We start from the raw sequence: 16,139 nt of genomic DNA, 5'->3' as shown, positions 1-16,139 counted from the left end.
AAAAAAACTGCTTGAAGTTTGAAGTTACACACAGTAACCAAATAAAATTGGCAAGATATGTTAGAATTTACCCTGATCAACGGGTGAAGGATTCCATTAGAAAATTATAATCAGGTTATATTCTGGTCCTAATGTTCTTTAATTTGTTACAGGCAACGATTGATGAATATGCAACAAGAGTTGGGCAGCAAGCTGTTGTTGTTGTTGCTACCCCCAGCAAGTCTGGAAATAATTTTAAATGTTTTGGTGCAAAACCTTTGGAAGATGTTGTAAGTATATTTATGCAATTTTTATCAATTCTCTATAATGTTTATGCTCTTATTTTCAACATCTGTTATTATTTGTTTTAGTTAATGTTTGTGTTTTTGTTTTTTAATTATTCTTAATACATAGTACAAGTTTTGCACTATATTGACTAAACATTGCATGCTGATAAATTGTAAAGTGCACTACAAATTCATTACCTTAGGAAAGTTTTAACAAAAATTGTTTAACCAGACTAAAGCCAAAAAGCTGTTGACATCATAAGACTACCGCATTTCTAATAAGTTCTAGTTATGTGGTATACAAAATCCTAGAGATATCCGTCTTTGGTTTACATTATTTCACATAGAGTCAGGTACAAGTCAAGCGTTAAAGTAAAACCAAAACCAGTATTCTGTTATGAAATAGTTTTACAGTGGACAATAAAAGAAAACTTATGCCTTCTCCATAAACAGTCAGACATTTGCCAAAGGAAAGTTGGGACCCTCCTTCTAGGAATCTCAAAGGTTTATGAGGAATTTGGATGAAAGCTCAGTTTTAATGGCAGGTTCTTAAAGGTGACAATATGCTTTGGAAGTTTTTTCATCTAAAGGTACATTACTCATAGGTGATTGGAACAGCTTGGGATAGGTGTTTTGTGCTTCAGTTGAGGTTTTGTAATTGGGTGTTTCTCAATTTTCATCTTAATTTTCCATCAGATCTCTTTTTTGCATCCTTGAAGAAAATATTATTGATTAAATGAAGTTTTCATTCCTCTTCTTTTACTATATTAAGGTTTTGAACTTTTCTATGTCTCAGTCAGTCCATTGCTTACTTCAGTCCCAAGAGCTATTCTTTGCAGATAACTCTGAGACCCAATCTACTAATTCTGCAGACTAGCTGCTTGACCAGTCCCACTGAAGTTCAGGCTATATTATGTATAGTATGTAGTGGCTTTGTGGTAAAACAAAATCCATTTCAAAAACAAAATCTGTGACGTGGATGTGCTTGTGATTTGTGAACCACAAAATTAGGATTTTTTTTTTTATTTATTTTTTTTTTTTTTTTATTGGGCATTGAGGTGTTTGGTGGTTGTAGTTGGGATCAAAACACCATTGATGTATAGACTGATCATCAAATGTATCCCATTGTCAATGTGACAGCTTGTTGCAAAGGTAAATTTAAAAGCTTCATAAATTATGGTGTTTTTAAAGGCACAAATTCACTGTGAGGTTTACATGTCTTTATCTGACTTTTCTCCATGATTTTTTGGGCCTTCTCTCAAGTTTTTGTTCTATTACATACACTCCTTCTCTAATCGAATATTTTTTCTCTTTCTCATTACATATCCAAACCATCTATCTCTTTTTATATTGGTTTACTTTTCTGCTTTTTGGACTCCACATCTGTTGGAACTATTTCATTTGTGATATGATCTGCCAAATGGACCTCAGCCATAAATTTTGCTTTGTGTAGTCACATTTGTTTAAAATCATCACCAATTATAAGTACCCATGTAAAGTGCAAGGAAGTATGGTACATGCTTTGTGTAATATAGGTATTGGCATATTTAACAGTAGCCTGGAAATTTCTTTGTTTATCCAACGTTGGTATTTTCTTATTGCCTTTTCACTCTGGTTTCATAATATAAATAGAAATGTTCTAACTTCTCTAATGCCTGTTTTACTATACTTTAGTAATTATCCTCTTCACCAATATTTCTTTCTGTTTCTTATGTGCATTAGAAATCCTGTACTACAGTGGTACCTCAGGATACAAAATTAATCCGTTCCGAGGCGGCCTTCGTAACCTGATTTTTTCGTATGATTTTTTTGTATCTTGAACCGCATTTTTCATGTAAATTGTCTAATTTGTTCCAAACCCTACAAAAACATCCCAGTAAATTTTATAATAAAGCTAAATTGACCAATAAACATTGAAATACAACAATTTGGACCATTCAGTGCTTAACTTAAACTAGATATATTACTATGTACTACATACCTGTAAATAAAGTGTATTAGTGTACATGGTATACAAGAAATACTGTACGTACATACGTACGTACGTATGTAGTAAAATGCAGAACCATACCTTTCGAGTGAGGCGATCTCCGAAAGTGGCGACAGCAGGAGGACAAATGGCAGAAAACTTGAACACTTAACTTTACGAAACACATTAACAAGTGGCATAAAACGTTAACACTTAACTTTACAAAAAACTTAAAATAAAATTAATTTTTTTTTGTCTTTTTTTGATTTTTACATTGTTTTTTACTTTTTTATACTTTACGTTTTTTTACAAAACTTCAATTTCTTCACCACATTCAACTTTCTGTTTTTTCGTAGTATCACTTGGATCTTCCTGTTTGCTTACTCCTACTAAAGGCTTCTAAAAAATAACTATCCAAGGAAGATTGCTTCTACCTGCTTTTCACAATGTTCCTGAAACAACTCGGGCAAACGTCATCGAACTGTGCAAGCATACGGCCTGTGTAAGCCTTTTCGGGGTGTCTCTCTTCTACAAATGATTGCACTTTATGAAAAGCAGCTAGAGCATCCTTAATTTCTGCCTTTGTTATAGGGTCGTCGTCCTCCTCCTCGCCACTGCTTGAGAACTCTTCTTGAATGACATTATGTTGCACGGCCTACAACTCCTTCAGGTCATCCGTCGTAAGCTCCTCTTGGTGCTCCTCGAGAAGGTCATTGATGTCCTCGTCGACGACCAGCCCCATGGACTTGCCGAGTGCAACGATCTCGTCAAGATCTGGTTGCGAAACAGTTTCAGGATCGTCAACTGTTTCTGAATCTGCATCAGCTTCGCCCACGTCGAATCCCTCGAAGTTTCGGGCGGATACGGCATCAGGCCAAAGTTTCCTCCACGAAGAATTCAAGGTTCGCTTCAAAACCTCCTGCCAAGCTTGATCGATGAGTTGGATGCATATGACGATGTCAAAATGCTCCTTCCAAAATTTATGCAAGGTGAGGTTTGTGGTATTGGTGATGTCGAAACATCTCTTGAAAAGATGTTTCGTATACAGCTTCTTGAAGTTCGATATCACTTGCTGGTCCATGGGCTGCAGGAGAGGGGTGGTGTTAGGTGGAAGATAAAGAACCTTGATGAAAGAATACTCCGCTAGGATATCTTCCTCGAGGCCAGGAGGGTGAGCAAGGGCATTGTCCAACAACAGCAGACATTTCAGAGGGAGGCGATTCTCTTCCAAGAATTTCTTCACTGTTGGGCCGAAACAGATTTACCCACTTGGTGAACAAAAGTCTCGTTACCCAGGCTTTCGCATTAGCCCTCCACATCACTGGAAGCTTCTCCTTTAGCATTTTGTGGGCCTTGAAGGCTCAAGAAGTCTCCGAATGATAGACAAGTAGGGGCTTCACCTTGCAATCCCCACTGGCATTCGAACAAAGTGCGAGCATAAGCCTGTCTTTCTTAGGCTAATGCCAGGGTAGCTTCTTCTCTTCCTCTGTGATGTACGTCCGACGAGGCATTTTTTTCCAAAAAAGGTCAGTCTCATCACAGTTGAAGACTTGCTGAGAACTGTAGCCTTCGTTGATCGTCATCTCGTCAAACGTTTTAATAAAGGCTTCGGCCGCTTTCGTGTCAGAGCTGGCTGCCTCCCCATGCCGCACCACCGAATGGATGCCAGTCCGTTTCCGGAATTTTTCAAACCACCCACGAGAAGCCTTGAAGTCTGGGGTTGGCGTCGATGTCCCTTCTCCTCCTCCGTCTTCGGCCTGGGCAATCAAATCGCCGAAAATAGCACTGGCCTTGTGGCAGATTGCAGTCTGGGTTTTCGTATCGCCAGCGATTTCTTTGTCTCAACCATACAAGAAGCAGCCTCTCCATCTCATTGTGCACGTGGCTCCTCTTGTTGGACAAAATAGTGACACCCTTGGGAGGTGCAGCTGCTTTGATGGCTTCCTTCTGCTTAAGGATGGTGCCTATCGTCGACGGATTTCGGTCATATTCCTTAGCGATCACACTCAGCCGCATGCCAGCTTCATACTTCTTGATAATCTCCATTTTTGTCTCCATAGAAAGCATCCTCCTCTTTCCGTGAACTTCAGCAACTTTCTTGGGACCCATGACTATACTGTACGTAATTAAGTTATGTAGTATACTAATTAAGTTCTCACACAACACAATAAAGTGCAAAGCGAAATCACTAACACGTATTTACATTAACAAACGAAATCTTATATGTGAACGAACGAATTCCGCGTGCGTACGATAATGCTGGTGTGACGCAGTGGCCGAAGAACGCCTTTATGTAGAGCACGATTGGAGAGATGCTGACCAATAGGAGAGCAGGATCTTATGGCGGTGCCTAGCATCAGGAACCAATGGGAGAGTGGGAGGATTGTGGCGAGTCTACCAAGTTGGCGGCGCACGAGTTTTAAAATTGTTCTCGGCGGTTTTGCGAATCTCGGGACTTTACAGCAACAACCTTTCGTAACCTGAATTATTTTCGTATGTAGAGGCAAAAAAATCTTCATATTTGCTTTCGTAACTTGAATTTTCCGTAAGCTGGGACTTTCGTATGTCAAGGTTCCACTGTATTTACATTTTGTAGTCCTGAGCATTTCCTGTAATGTGTCTTGAGTTCAGTTCACGGTAAAGTATTCACCGTACACCTCATACATTCCATACTTAGATTTTCTTATTTTCTTCCTTTCTGGTCACCAGGAGCTTGCTTTTGCCAAATTTGTCATTCCAGTTTCTTGTTTGGATTCTACTCATCCATTGTTTCTGAGATCTCTTTATATTTGTATTGCTGTTAACACAAATTGGAGTTACTGAATAAGTTGTGAAGTGATGCAACAAGTATATGTCCCGTTGAAATTTGGAAGATAATGTGTCCACTTGTTTGTGGTATTTGTAAACCAAATAACCCAAGATTGAGACAGAACAAACACATCTAGAAAACCTTACAGTTGATCATTATTGCATTTATTTTCCAAAGAAAATAAAATTTTTTTTATTTTTGAGTATGTTCAATAGTAGTAGGAAAAGAAATAGAATTAAAAATAAAAATATAATCGTAGTTAACAGTACAGTATTCAATACTGTATTCAATGAAATTCTGAAGTATGTAAATATTTGTCTTGCAGATGAAAACACTTAGACAGATGTTAATGACAGAGTTGGAAAATGCGTTGGCCCAACAAGCACCTCCCCCACCTCAGGATGACCCGTCTCTCCACGAATTGCCACCTCTTGTCATAGATGGCATACCCACTCCTGTCGAAAAAATGACACAGGCTCAATTAAGAGCTTTTATACCGTTAATGTTAAAATATTCTACAGGTACGTACAGTGCTTTTATTAAGTAAATGTTTTTTATATCAAAGTTTTCATACTTTATTTTTTAGGTTTCTGTAAAGTCTCTCTTTTAGTTGAATTTAAATACATTTAGCTATGTCCTTTAAGCTATGGTAATCATAATTTTATATTTGTTTCACCACAACCTTGTTACTTATGATTAGCCCGTTTCATTCCCATGAAATTGTGTCAGGCCCTACTGTAATATTTCATATGTGTGGCTAGATATCAGACTTTAGGGTATTTATTAGTAATTATTTGTGTGTGCTAGAGCGTTAATTACTCTGGCTTTATCCTTATTTGTAGCTAATTAAGTATGTTACTTTTCACATCCATAGCCCTTCTAGGGACATTCCAATCAAAGTTGTGCTGTGATTTAAATGGATATGTATAGGTGTAATTAATGCTTTCTAAAATTGCCTTTGTTCATTTCACTTTTTATACATTTTCCTTTTTATTTCTGTGTATTTTGCTCATGGGATGAATTGAGTGGGATATTTTTTCTTGATTTTTTGAAGATGGATGGTGGACTGCAGAGTTAAATGGTTTTCCCTTTTTTCTGGAGGGGGTAGTTTGCAATTTAGATTGGGAGGAAACAAGATGCTAAAATCCCAGAGTTGGCCAGAGGAGAACTGAAGTGTCTGTCAATAAGCTAGCAGGATTATGAAAAGTAATTGAAGTCATTCAGCCCAAAAAATGATTCATACTTGATAAACCTGAAAGGCTGAAGATACTCATAGAACAGACTAAAATAGTAGAGGACGTATATGCTAGTGTATGGCATGATGATCAGTACTCTGGGTAGTTCTTTCCCATAGGACATCAAAATAGGAGGAGGAAAGGGTCTGTGCAGTCTAATTGGTTAGTGTAATAAATTTTAAATGCAGCTGATGTAGGGATCTCTTATCTCATTGGTACTATAGGTCCTGATGTGAATGTTCCCATGGCAAGCCCAATTTAGTGGTTAAGTTTTGTGATTTCCTTACTCACATTTAAGCATGTGTTGAAAAATATCATGTGATATGAAACTCACCCATTCAACTAATGCCAAAATCATACATAGAAGGGAGCCTTATGACATCAATACCCCATTTTAAGTTAATTCCAGTGGAAAGGAAGTTGGACGTGTAGAAGCATTGTTACGTCATCCTAAGATTTTTTTTTATGAATATGATAACATAATTAATTTCTGTTTGGACTTGCTTTAATTCAGCAGTTTGATTATATTTGCTGCTTTGCCTTTTCAAACATATGATGAAGTACAACTGTCCATCATCAAAACACTAAATTTAGTATCTTTGTAAGAAAATCAACCCTTGAGGATTTGGAAAGGGGAGAGGGTGTTCAAAATCTGTCTATGCCAGAACTCACCCTACAATGACTGAGCAAAAATGGTTAGCAGTGATGTTCTCTGACCATTGCATAAACATTATATTTCATACTATGTTAGTGACATTGATGTAATTTTAAAGCTAAAGATTTGAACTTTATCATGATATATTTTAAAATGCAAAAATATTAAAAATCATCGATATCTTGAGTAAATTGTTACCATGTGACAAAAAAATCTGTAGCACTTTAAGAAAAAGATTCACAATAAATTAGGGAAAAGATGTATCCAATTTCTGTTGACAGTGTGAAAGTAAGATAATTGCCTTTCCAGTTATATGAAATTCATTGCTATTTGGGCTACGAATGATACCACAGCACATTAAAAAATAGTTGAATATACTTGAGTGGTGTAAGTTCTCCAAGATGAGTAAAGGATTATGTAACTTTAAAAAAGAATTTGCTATAAATCAGAATATATATTAGTCTCTATGACAACAGCAAATGTCCATATATGCCTTGTTCAAATTTTGTTATAATTGCTTTTTTATAATTCACAGTGAATTTATTTTTATTAAGTCTTTCAATGATGACTATAGTAGGCCTCAAAATCTCAGAGGGATATGAGGTTTAATTGTCCATATACAGAACAAACCTCTGGTCTTAACCACCTTCCTAGCACGTCGGCGCTGCCTTTCTCACCAAGAGGCTGGTTGTTTTAGCTCTTCCTGCCCAGTTTGCACTTCTGTGTTCTGGTTTTTTATTCTATTGTTATTTTTTTTTCCATTTTTAGAAATACAAACCTATGAGTAGAATGCTAGACCAAGGAGACACAGGAGTTAGTGGGAGCCAGCATCTGAGTGACAGTTACTTTAGATCACTCTGTGAAGGCTGAATTAATAGATTTCATATGTGATTCTTTGAAATTTTAATATAGTGGTTGCTTTGATGGCTTGTGTACATTTTTTAACAAAAATTTATAATTTCTTTTTTTAGGGAGAGGGAAACCAGGGTGGGGTAAAGAATCAACGAGACCGCCTTGGTGGCCGAAAGATGTACCTTGGGCAAATGTAAGAATGGATGCAAGATCTGAGGACCAAAAACAAAAGGTATGGTTTATATTGTTATATTGATTGACTTAACTAATTAGAATCATGAGATGTTGAAGTTCTTATTTCATATTGGTATTTTTTGATGATAAACATATTTGTAGACTAGGCCTGACCAAAGGATCTGTTCTGAAATGAGTATTAAAAATGGAGGATTGTTATTTAGGTAAAGTAATTTAATCAGACTTGCAAATGAGAATTGGGATTAGAACAGGGTCAAGAAGACAGCTAAGTAAGTGAAATCAAAGAAAACTAAAATGTACAAGGAAAAATGTAAGGAAAAGTATGAAAAGAACAAGGAAGCAGCTATAAATTTAAACTTGTAATGCTTTGAAATTAATTAAGGAAAAAATGGTGCAAGAAACCTATAGTATTGCTGCCTACACAATGCCACACAGTTCACATTGAAGAAAGTTCTGTCTTGACTGGATGACAATTTTAAGTATTCTTATAATTTAACCTGACCATGTATTGATATTTTAGACTAACAGATGTGGTACTAAATAAATGGCATTGTAAAAATTAGGGCAACACAGATTAAAGAATTTCGAAAAGCTAGATGGGAAGGTAACAAAGATAATGAATGGAAAGTAAACATGATATTAGATAGTTGCCACGAGTGCTAAGTTATCTCTTGGGATTGTTGTAATCATTTGTTATGTAATTCCAAGAAGTTTTGTGTTATCTCTTGTGATTTTTTAATTTATGTTATTCCAGGAAGTTTCTTTTGTACTTGAATTCTCTGTGCAACTAATATCACATGTTCATTGTATACAGTGGGGCCCCCGTATTCACGTTCTCCGAATTCACGGACTACCGCATCCGCGAATTTCTCTCTGGACCATATCTACCAATTGTTATCGGGGAATTCGCCTACTTACAGTATTTTTCTGTGGGAAATATCCACAAATTCCTGTTTTCTTTTATCAATTTCATCATAAAATGCACTTTTTTTGTGATAAAACTTAAAAAACCAGGTATAAAAATTTATAGTTAGTGTTTCTTTATTTCAACAAACAAAATAGGCTGTTTTAAGCATTTTTATAGGGCGGGGATGTCTGGTACCCATCCCTTGCTAATACGGGAAGGGGGGACCACTGTACAGTGTAGTTACCTGTTACAGTCCTTATAACTGTGCCTTTTATCAGCAGAAAGATAACCTTTGTAAGAATCCTGAAAATTATATTTATTTTGTTCTTTGAATTTCCAATAGACCCGTTGTGTCACTAAAGGGTCTGTACAAAGAAAGAAAGTGCACTCAATTTTTCCTCATAATTATAAGTTATTTTATCATGGAATGAAAATTGCGTAATAGCTTTCATTGGGAAAAAAAGATATATTAAATGTGAATATAATTGTGCATGCAGTCTTCAATAAGGCAGTGTTCTGTCTTGATGATTTTTTGGAAATACTATTACTTTTAAGGTTTGTGACTGCTATGGTTGCCATTTAAGAGGATAATGACACCATTGTGCTCAAACCACAATGCTTACTACTCTCCAAAGAGGGAGTTTCATTGTGCTTAGGATTGTTTATTTTCCTAATTTTATTGTATAGGAGATTTGCCTTTTAACCTTTAATGGACAGATACCTTCATATGAGTAGCAATAACAGGTTTTGGGTGGTGGACAGATTCACTCATGGTTGAGCATCAATAATATGGCCCATCAATTTGGAAGAATCGGGCAGGAAAGAGGTTCCATTGCTTCTATAGCCCATAAATTCACTAATGGCAACTTTTAGACTGGCTAAGATCAACGAAGCAGGTGGCTCAGGAGTTAGTTGTGATCATGACTTCAAGGGATCATGTTCTTCCCCTCTCTCTCACATGACGTCTTTCTATATATTTTCTCATAAATATACTTATGGGTTGCTGTTGGTTTGAGTTCTTATCTCCTATGATAGTATGTTGGTTATCATTGTTATTTTGTAAAGAAAAGTGAAAAAGAATCTTAGATAAAACATGCATAATCAAAAAAAGTTACTGCATCTTTGATCTCAGTAAATTTACAAGTATTTTACAACAAACATACTCAGAATTTGTTACTGATTTTAGTTCTTATCTGTTTTGATATTGTGTGAGCTGTAATTATAATTTTACAAAATAAAGTAAAATTATTTATTAGGAAAAACATGTATAACTTGGCAAAATGTACAATGGTCTTGTAAAAGAGGCATCACAAGGGGTTGTAAATAGTCTTTTTCAACTTGTGGAAGTTAGGGAGAATTTTTTAGAATTTTTATTCTTAAACCTTGTGCATTTGCATATCTTCCTCTTTCCGTTGATGTGTTTTTTCTTAAATTGGTCGACCTCAAATTTTCCCCGGCCTGGGGTGCTGCATATATTTTTTTATCCTGGCTCTTAAGGGTTAAATGCGAATATAATTGTGCATTTAGTCTTCAGTGATGCAGTCTGTTCTGTCATGGCGATGTTTTGGGAATGCCATTACTTGCCTGTAACTTTTTAAGTTTGTGACTGATCTACTAGGGTTGCCTTTTAAGAGGATAATGGCACCATTGTTTCTAACCAAATGTTTTACTACTCACCAAAGCTGGAGTTTTATTGTGCTTAGGAATGTTTATTTTCCAAATTTTATTGTATAAGAGAATTCCCTTTTAATATCAGAGAGATTAGAATAATGTGACTGAAGACTAGATCATTTGTTGTCGGAAGCATTATTTGTCAGTATAGTAATTGTTGGTACAAATTAAGTTAAGTATATCTTAGTTTTACCAGACCACTGAGCTGATTAACAGCTCTCCTAGGGCTGGCCTGAAGGATTAGATATTTTATGTGGCTAGGAACCAATTGGTTACCTAGTAACGGGACGTACAGCTTATTGTGGGATCAGAACCACATTATATCGAGAAATTAATTTCTATCACCAGAAATAAATTTCTCTGGTTCCACGTTGGCCGAGCTGAGAATCTAACTTCGGACCACCAGATTGGTAGCCGAGCGCAAAATCCACTCGTCCAACAAGGAACTAATTGTTGGTACAAGCATGAGTTAGCTTTTTAATGAAAATCTTTCCACCTTTTCCAATTATAGCTAATTTTGTTTATGCAGTGTTATTTATAATTGATCGAAATAAAAGGTTGAAGAAGAATAATTTGCTATATGGGAATTTTGTTAAAGAAATATTAAAAACCTAAGAATGATTGTTCTTGGTATTGTTTTAATGTTTGCTGTTTATTATCTTTTTTTGTGTGTATAAAATTATTTAGGTTTTGTTGATATAAAGGTTGTGATAGAGATGAAGTAAATTTAGTTTCTCTGCATTCTTTAAGGTACCTTTGTTTCTTGCAGGTCTCATGGACAACTGCACTCCGTCAGATTGTTGTAAATTGTTATAAATACCATGGGCGTGATGACTTGTTACCTGCGTTTAATGAAGAAGATGAAAAAAGTCAAGTATGTATAGTGTCTTGCAACTATTACTAATGACCTTGATTTTGATTTTTTGCAAAAGTAAATCTGTCATTTTGAAATTTCTTTATACAAAAATTATATGTTTAGAAGAAACTTGTAGGAAAATTATTCTCAATTTCTAGAGGCTGGACAGGATATGCTTACACGGGGTGACTATGCATTGGTTTAATTTTTTTGTTTTGAAGTTTTGCTGAAGATACCATAATATCATATAACGTCTGTTGAATATGTTTAGAATGATATAAATAAGTTTTGATACTAAACAACAACTGAAAGTCTTAATACCAAAGTCCATCTTAACTCAGTAGGTATTTGATTTTTTGTCCTTGAAGGTTGGAGCACAGGGTAATGCTACATATTCAGGTCCAGTGGTCCAAACTATTAGTAACCCTGATGGTACGGTCTCCATAGTTCAAGTCGATCCCAATAACCCTGTTATTCAATTACCTGATGGTACAACTGCACATGTCCAAGGAATTGCTCATGTAAGTGCTACTTTGTTTTTAGTTTATTTCTTTTCAAGTATTGAAAACTGAACAGGTTATAACTGACCAGCAATATGTATTCTTTCATTGGTCTATTTAAGTTCAGGTAATTTTGCTTCAAGTATTGATGCTATCAATTTACTAGGCAGTTGTAGTTTTCAAATGCTTAATTCCTGGAAAGGCAGTTTAGCTAATTTTTCCTTTTGACTAAAAGAATTCTGGGGTTACGTCATAGGCCAGCACTGTATCATTATACAATTAGGCATAATCCTCCTATCCACTCCACCATCATACCATTCCTGTTGCAGTTTTAATAGCGAGTAGAAGGTTACAGGAAGTCCTTGCAGTAATTTCAGTTTTGAATTTGGAGCTTCTGTCAAAGTGATATACAATGTTATAAAGAGTAAGTGGAAAAATAGGTGGGCATGATTAGACTATTCATGTAAAGGCAACCAGCTTTATAACAAGCTGCAAATCCATTCCATTGTTTCCAGATCCAATTAAATTTGCATCCAAATAAATTTCCACATAAATGTGTCAGATAAATGTGTCAGCATGAAGATCAAGTTCCTTATTACTAAGGAAAGGAATTCTGCTCAGTCCTAAAGGATTCTTCAGCTAGATTGACTGATTGATCATGTGTGTAGATACATGTTGATACTAATACTCCATGCACAATCAAATGCCATATCAGTGATCAGGAAATATCAGTGAATGCTGACAGTGAAGTCATGGATGTTTCTATGCCTGAAGGTAAGTCTTCCAGTATTATAGCTGGAAGATGATAACGATGGCGATTGAAAAACTGGGCACTTTTTTGGTAGGGGCTCCAAGCCACGAAGACGCGATGGTTGACCATGGGTTTGTAATTTCCGCAGGAGACTAGAAGGCCAGCTTGTGTATAAAATATCTCGGCATAAATAGGTAGTACAGTCGATTCAGGGTCTGGTTCGCACTGATGGACTGGCTACGATTATTCAGCTATAGTTAGTGAAGGAGTTCATGGATTATTATTATTATAAAGGATTAGTTTCTCCAGACCTCTGAGCCTAAGTCTAATAAAGGCTCTTCTTGGGCTGGTTAGAGTTCATGTATGGCTGTCTTGATTTTTACATAGAAAAGCAGTCTATAATATAGTTTGGGTATGATTTGAATATTTATGAGGGATAAGTTTCATAGTAGCTGTAGGTTATCAGGATTAAAAATTACTTTCATAAGATAACAGTCCTATTTTGATGTAGGGCTCACATCAAAGCTTTGTTCATAAACAATATGGAAAAAATTGAAGGAAAGTAGAGCTGAACTTAACACCAAACTGGCATGAGACGAAAAGGGAACAGATGAAAAGTGAAATGCAAAAAACAATGCAGATGGGGCTGAAATGATGTTAAGAAGAACCTCAAAAATACAACTGGTGTCCATAAAAGGATCACTGTTAGAAGTGCCCCTATGGAGTGGTGTTTAGGAGTAGCTGTCGACCCTCTGTATCATAGAACACTTTAAACAGACCCTGAATCACATGTTCAGCCTGATAGGGCTGTCCTGAATGTTTTTTTTTTTTAATTAAATGTTTGGAAATAAGAATATGGGAAAGATGAAAGGAACAGGACGGAAAAGGGAGAAAGCAATGCAGGTATTGGTCAACCAATCCTTAGGAATTTCCTATGTGCTGCAAAAGTTGCAAGGGCAATACCCCCTTACTATGTGTAGGTCAACCAAGTGTGATTAAGCTATTAATAAAAATTCTGAAAGAATAGCATGGGCCATTTAATGAGATTGTCCTTGGTATTATGCTACATTGGATATCCTCCCTCTTAACCATTATAGCAACTCGTAGAAGGAGCACTAGCAAGGGTTTATTTCAAAAATGGCTCACTTGGGGTCAAGACTTGAAGGTACCAGGCAAAGTGGGACATGTCTCTGGTATTTGCTTTCATAAATCTAAAGTGGATGAACAAGGAAAGTGATATGAAATTTATTAAAGATTTTTAATCATAGAACTTGTAGGACTGTGTGAACACCTTTTTTGTCTATATGCTCCTTAGTATGGTCTGCAAGTTACATTCTTTGGACATTTTTGGGTGAGGTAAGAGATCTTTACTCTGTGCAAAGAGCAATTAGGACTTCTCATTTTCAAGTGAGTGTGGTCATATTTTGCCTTTTTCACTAAAGGTCAGAGAACTTAACTGCCTGTGAAGTGTCTAATGCTGTTAATTGAAGTTAATTGAAGTTATTCTGGGGGGTATACATGCCCCATGACCTGGTTATAGATGCCAATAGTCCCCGGATCTCACAAGTGTAATAATTCTACCGGTTTCCAGCTTGGCGCTAGTAAATCCTAATGTTAAGACCTCAGGTTTGTTAGTTATGAAAAATACAAATTAGTTACAAATTTGGTATTTTGTCCATACCTCTGAAGGCTCTTCTTGGGCTGGTTATCATTTTTAAGTAATCTGAAGAGAAATTTCTCAAGTCCAACACACATGTTACAACCAGAGTCACATGAATGTGTCATAAAGATAGAAATGACTAGGAGATAACCCAGATATATTTTACATCGGCACATTGCCAAGTTCATGGATTTCCATTTTTTTGTTAAGAAATGATCTGCAGAACTATTCCGTACTCTTATGTAATAATGGAATTAGCAAGTATTGCACTATATTTAAGGAGGAACCTGGAGAACTCGAGGGAGGAAACCCCCAAGGGGGATACTGCATGCTGTAGGCAGTGCAGAAGTTTATTGCCTGGATATGGTTTTATTCCACAGATTGTTTCAGTTACAAGCTGCTCAAGGAGCAAGAGCCAATGCCACCATAAGACTGGCTTAATCTGAAACAACAACAAAAGCAAAAATAATTTTAGTGTCCTTTGGGTTTCCCTGGCAATGTTACTTTCAGCTGCCACTTTTCATTCTTGTTTTAAAAAAAAAATCCTTTGGTTCAGGCTTCTGATAGTATGTTAATGACTCAGTAATTACTTAGACAGTTGAAAATGATAGTTCAGGAGGTAATATGTTTATGATAGTAACAAGGCCTTATTACCAACATTGTGGTAATCAGTTGAGAATAATAATAATAAGAGTAGGTTATATATTTTTAATAGTCCCAAGGACTCATTACATCCCTATGGATCTCCAGTATGACAGAGAGGGCTGAAAAATCATAATTTTAGCTTTCACTAAAGATTAATTTAGAGGGTTACCTTCCAAACCTAATTGGTGTTTAGCTTTACATATATTTCCTCAGTTCAAAGTTGTATGGAATGGCATGCGGTGGAATGTGGGTTAAGGTCTCCTCTCAGCGATGGGGAAATACTTGCTTCTGAGAAACTTTTTGTTTTTATTAAGAATTGGCCAAACTATTTTTCTGGTGTGAGCTTGTGCAAAGAATAAAGGATTTTGAATGATGTAAACTGATAATTTCAATTTTTGAATTGACATTGTAAGGATTATTTAGTTGTGATTTACAGGATAATACATTGCTCGTGTGCCTTGTAACTATCCAAGCCCTTGTTTTGAAGGATTAATGAATTTCTTTCATGCATAGATAAACAAACTGCAAAATTTCTTGTTAGACTTAATTAACGTAAAAGCATGAGATTACTTGTACGATCAAATTTTTTTTTTCCTATTAGACTTATGTAAAGATAAATTACTTGTATTATCATGAATCACAAACAATATAGTATAATGTAACAGTATGCATGCATCTATATATCTGTGTTTGGTGAAGCATGTGAATTCCAATTAACAAGCATTGTTTTGTAAGTTTGCTTTTCTTCTAACCTGGGATGGAGATTAGTTTACTAAATGTAGTTATTTGATCAATTCTTGAGTTATTACACAGTTGGTGCTATCCTGTAGGTGGCTATTATTTTGAATGAACTTGCTTAAATTGAGTCACCGTTATCGAACTTGTCAGTTCTGAGGTTATCTTGTATCTTTTAGTAGTGTATGTAGCATTGTAGCTTACTGCTGATATTTCCACAAAGGTTTCATGCAGATTTGTAGGTTGTATGTAAATGCTTTGAAACTGCACCACTGTCCCATTTATTAAACCAAAAAGGAATAGGACAAGTTGATAATGGGTATGTATTAGGATCATGATTTACTTTTAGAATAAGTGCTTTTGACCAGTCCTTATCAAAAATTCAAAACTATGATGGTGCTTTACTCTGATGAAAAGATGGTATTTATAGTTT

General features: G+C 35.8%; 1 protein-coding gene across 1 annotated transcript in view; it reads left to right on the top strand.

Moving 5' to 3' along the window:
• LOC135201456 (DNA-binding protein Ewg-like) overlaps positions 1 to 16,139 on the top strand; it is a 112,996-nt gene that overhangs the window by 15,488 nt on the left and 81,369 nt on the right. Inside the window, 6 exon segments of the mRNA XM_064230414.1 lie at positions 153 to 269; positions 5,370 to 5,565; positions 7,906 to 8,018; positions 11,329 to 11,433; positions 11,574 to 11,600; positions 11,784 to 11,936. Coding sequence (XP_064086484.1) covers positions 153 to 269; positions 5,370 to 5,565; positions 7,906 to 8,018; positions 11,329 to 11,433; positions 11,574 to 11,600; positions 11,784 to 11,936 — 711 coding nt within the window.

The sequence above is a fragment of the Macrobrachium nipponense genome, chromosome 28 (genome assembly GCF_015104395.2).
Source record: "Macrobrachium nipponense isolate FS-2020 chromosome 28, ASM1510439v2, whole genome shotgun sequence".
NCBI classification, from domain to species: Eukaryota; Metazoa; Arthropoda; class Malacostraca; order Decapoda; family Palaemonidae; genus Macrobrachium; species Macrobrachium nipponense.
This window is presented reverse-complemented; position numbering and strand designations above follow the sequence as displayed.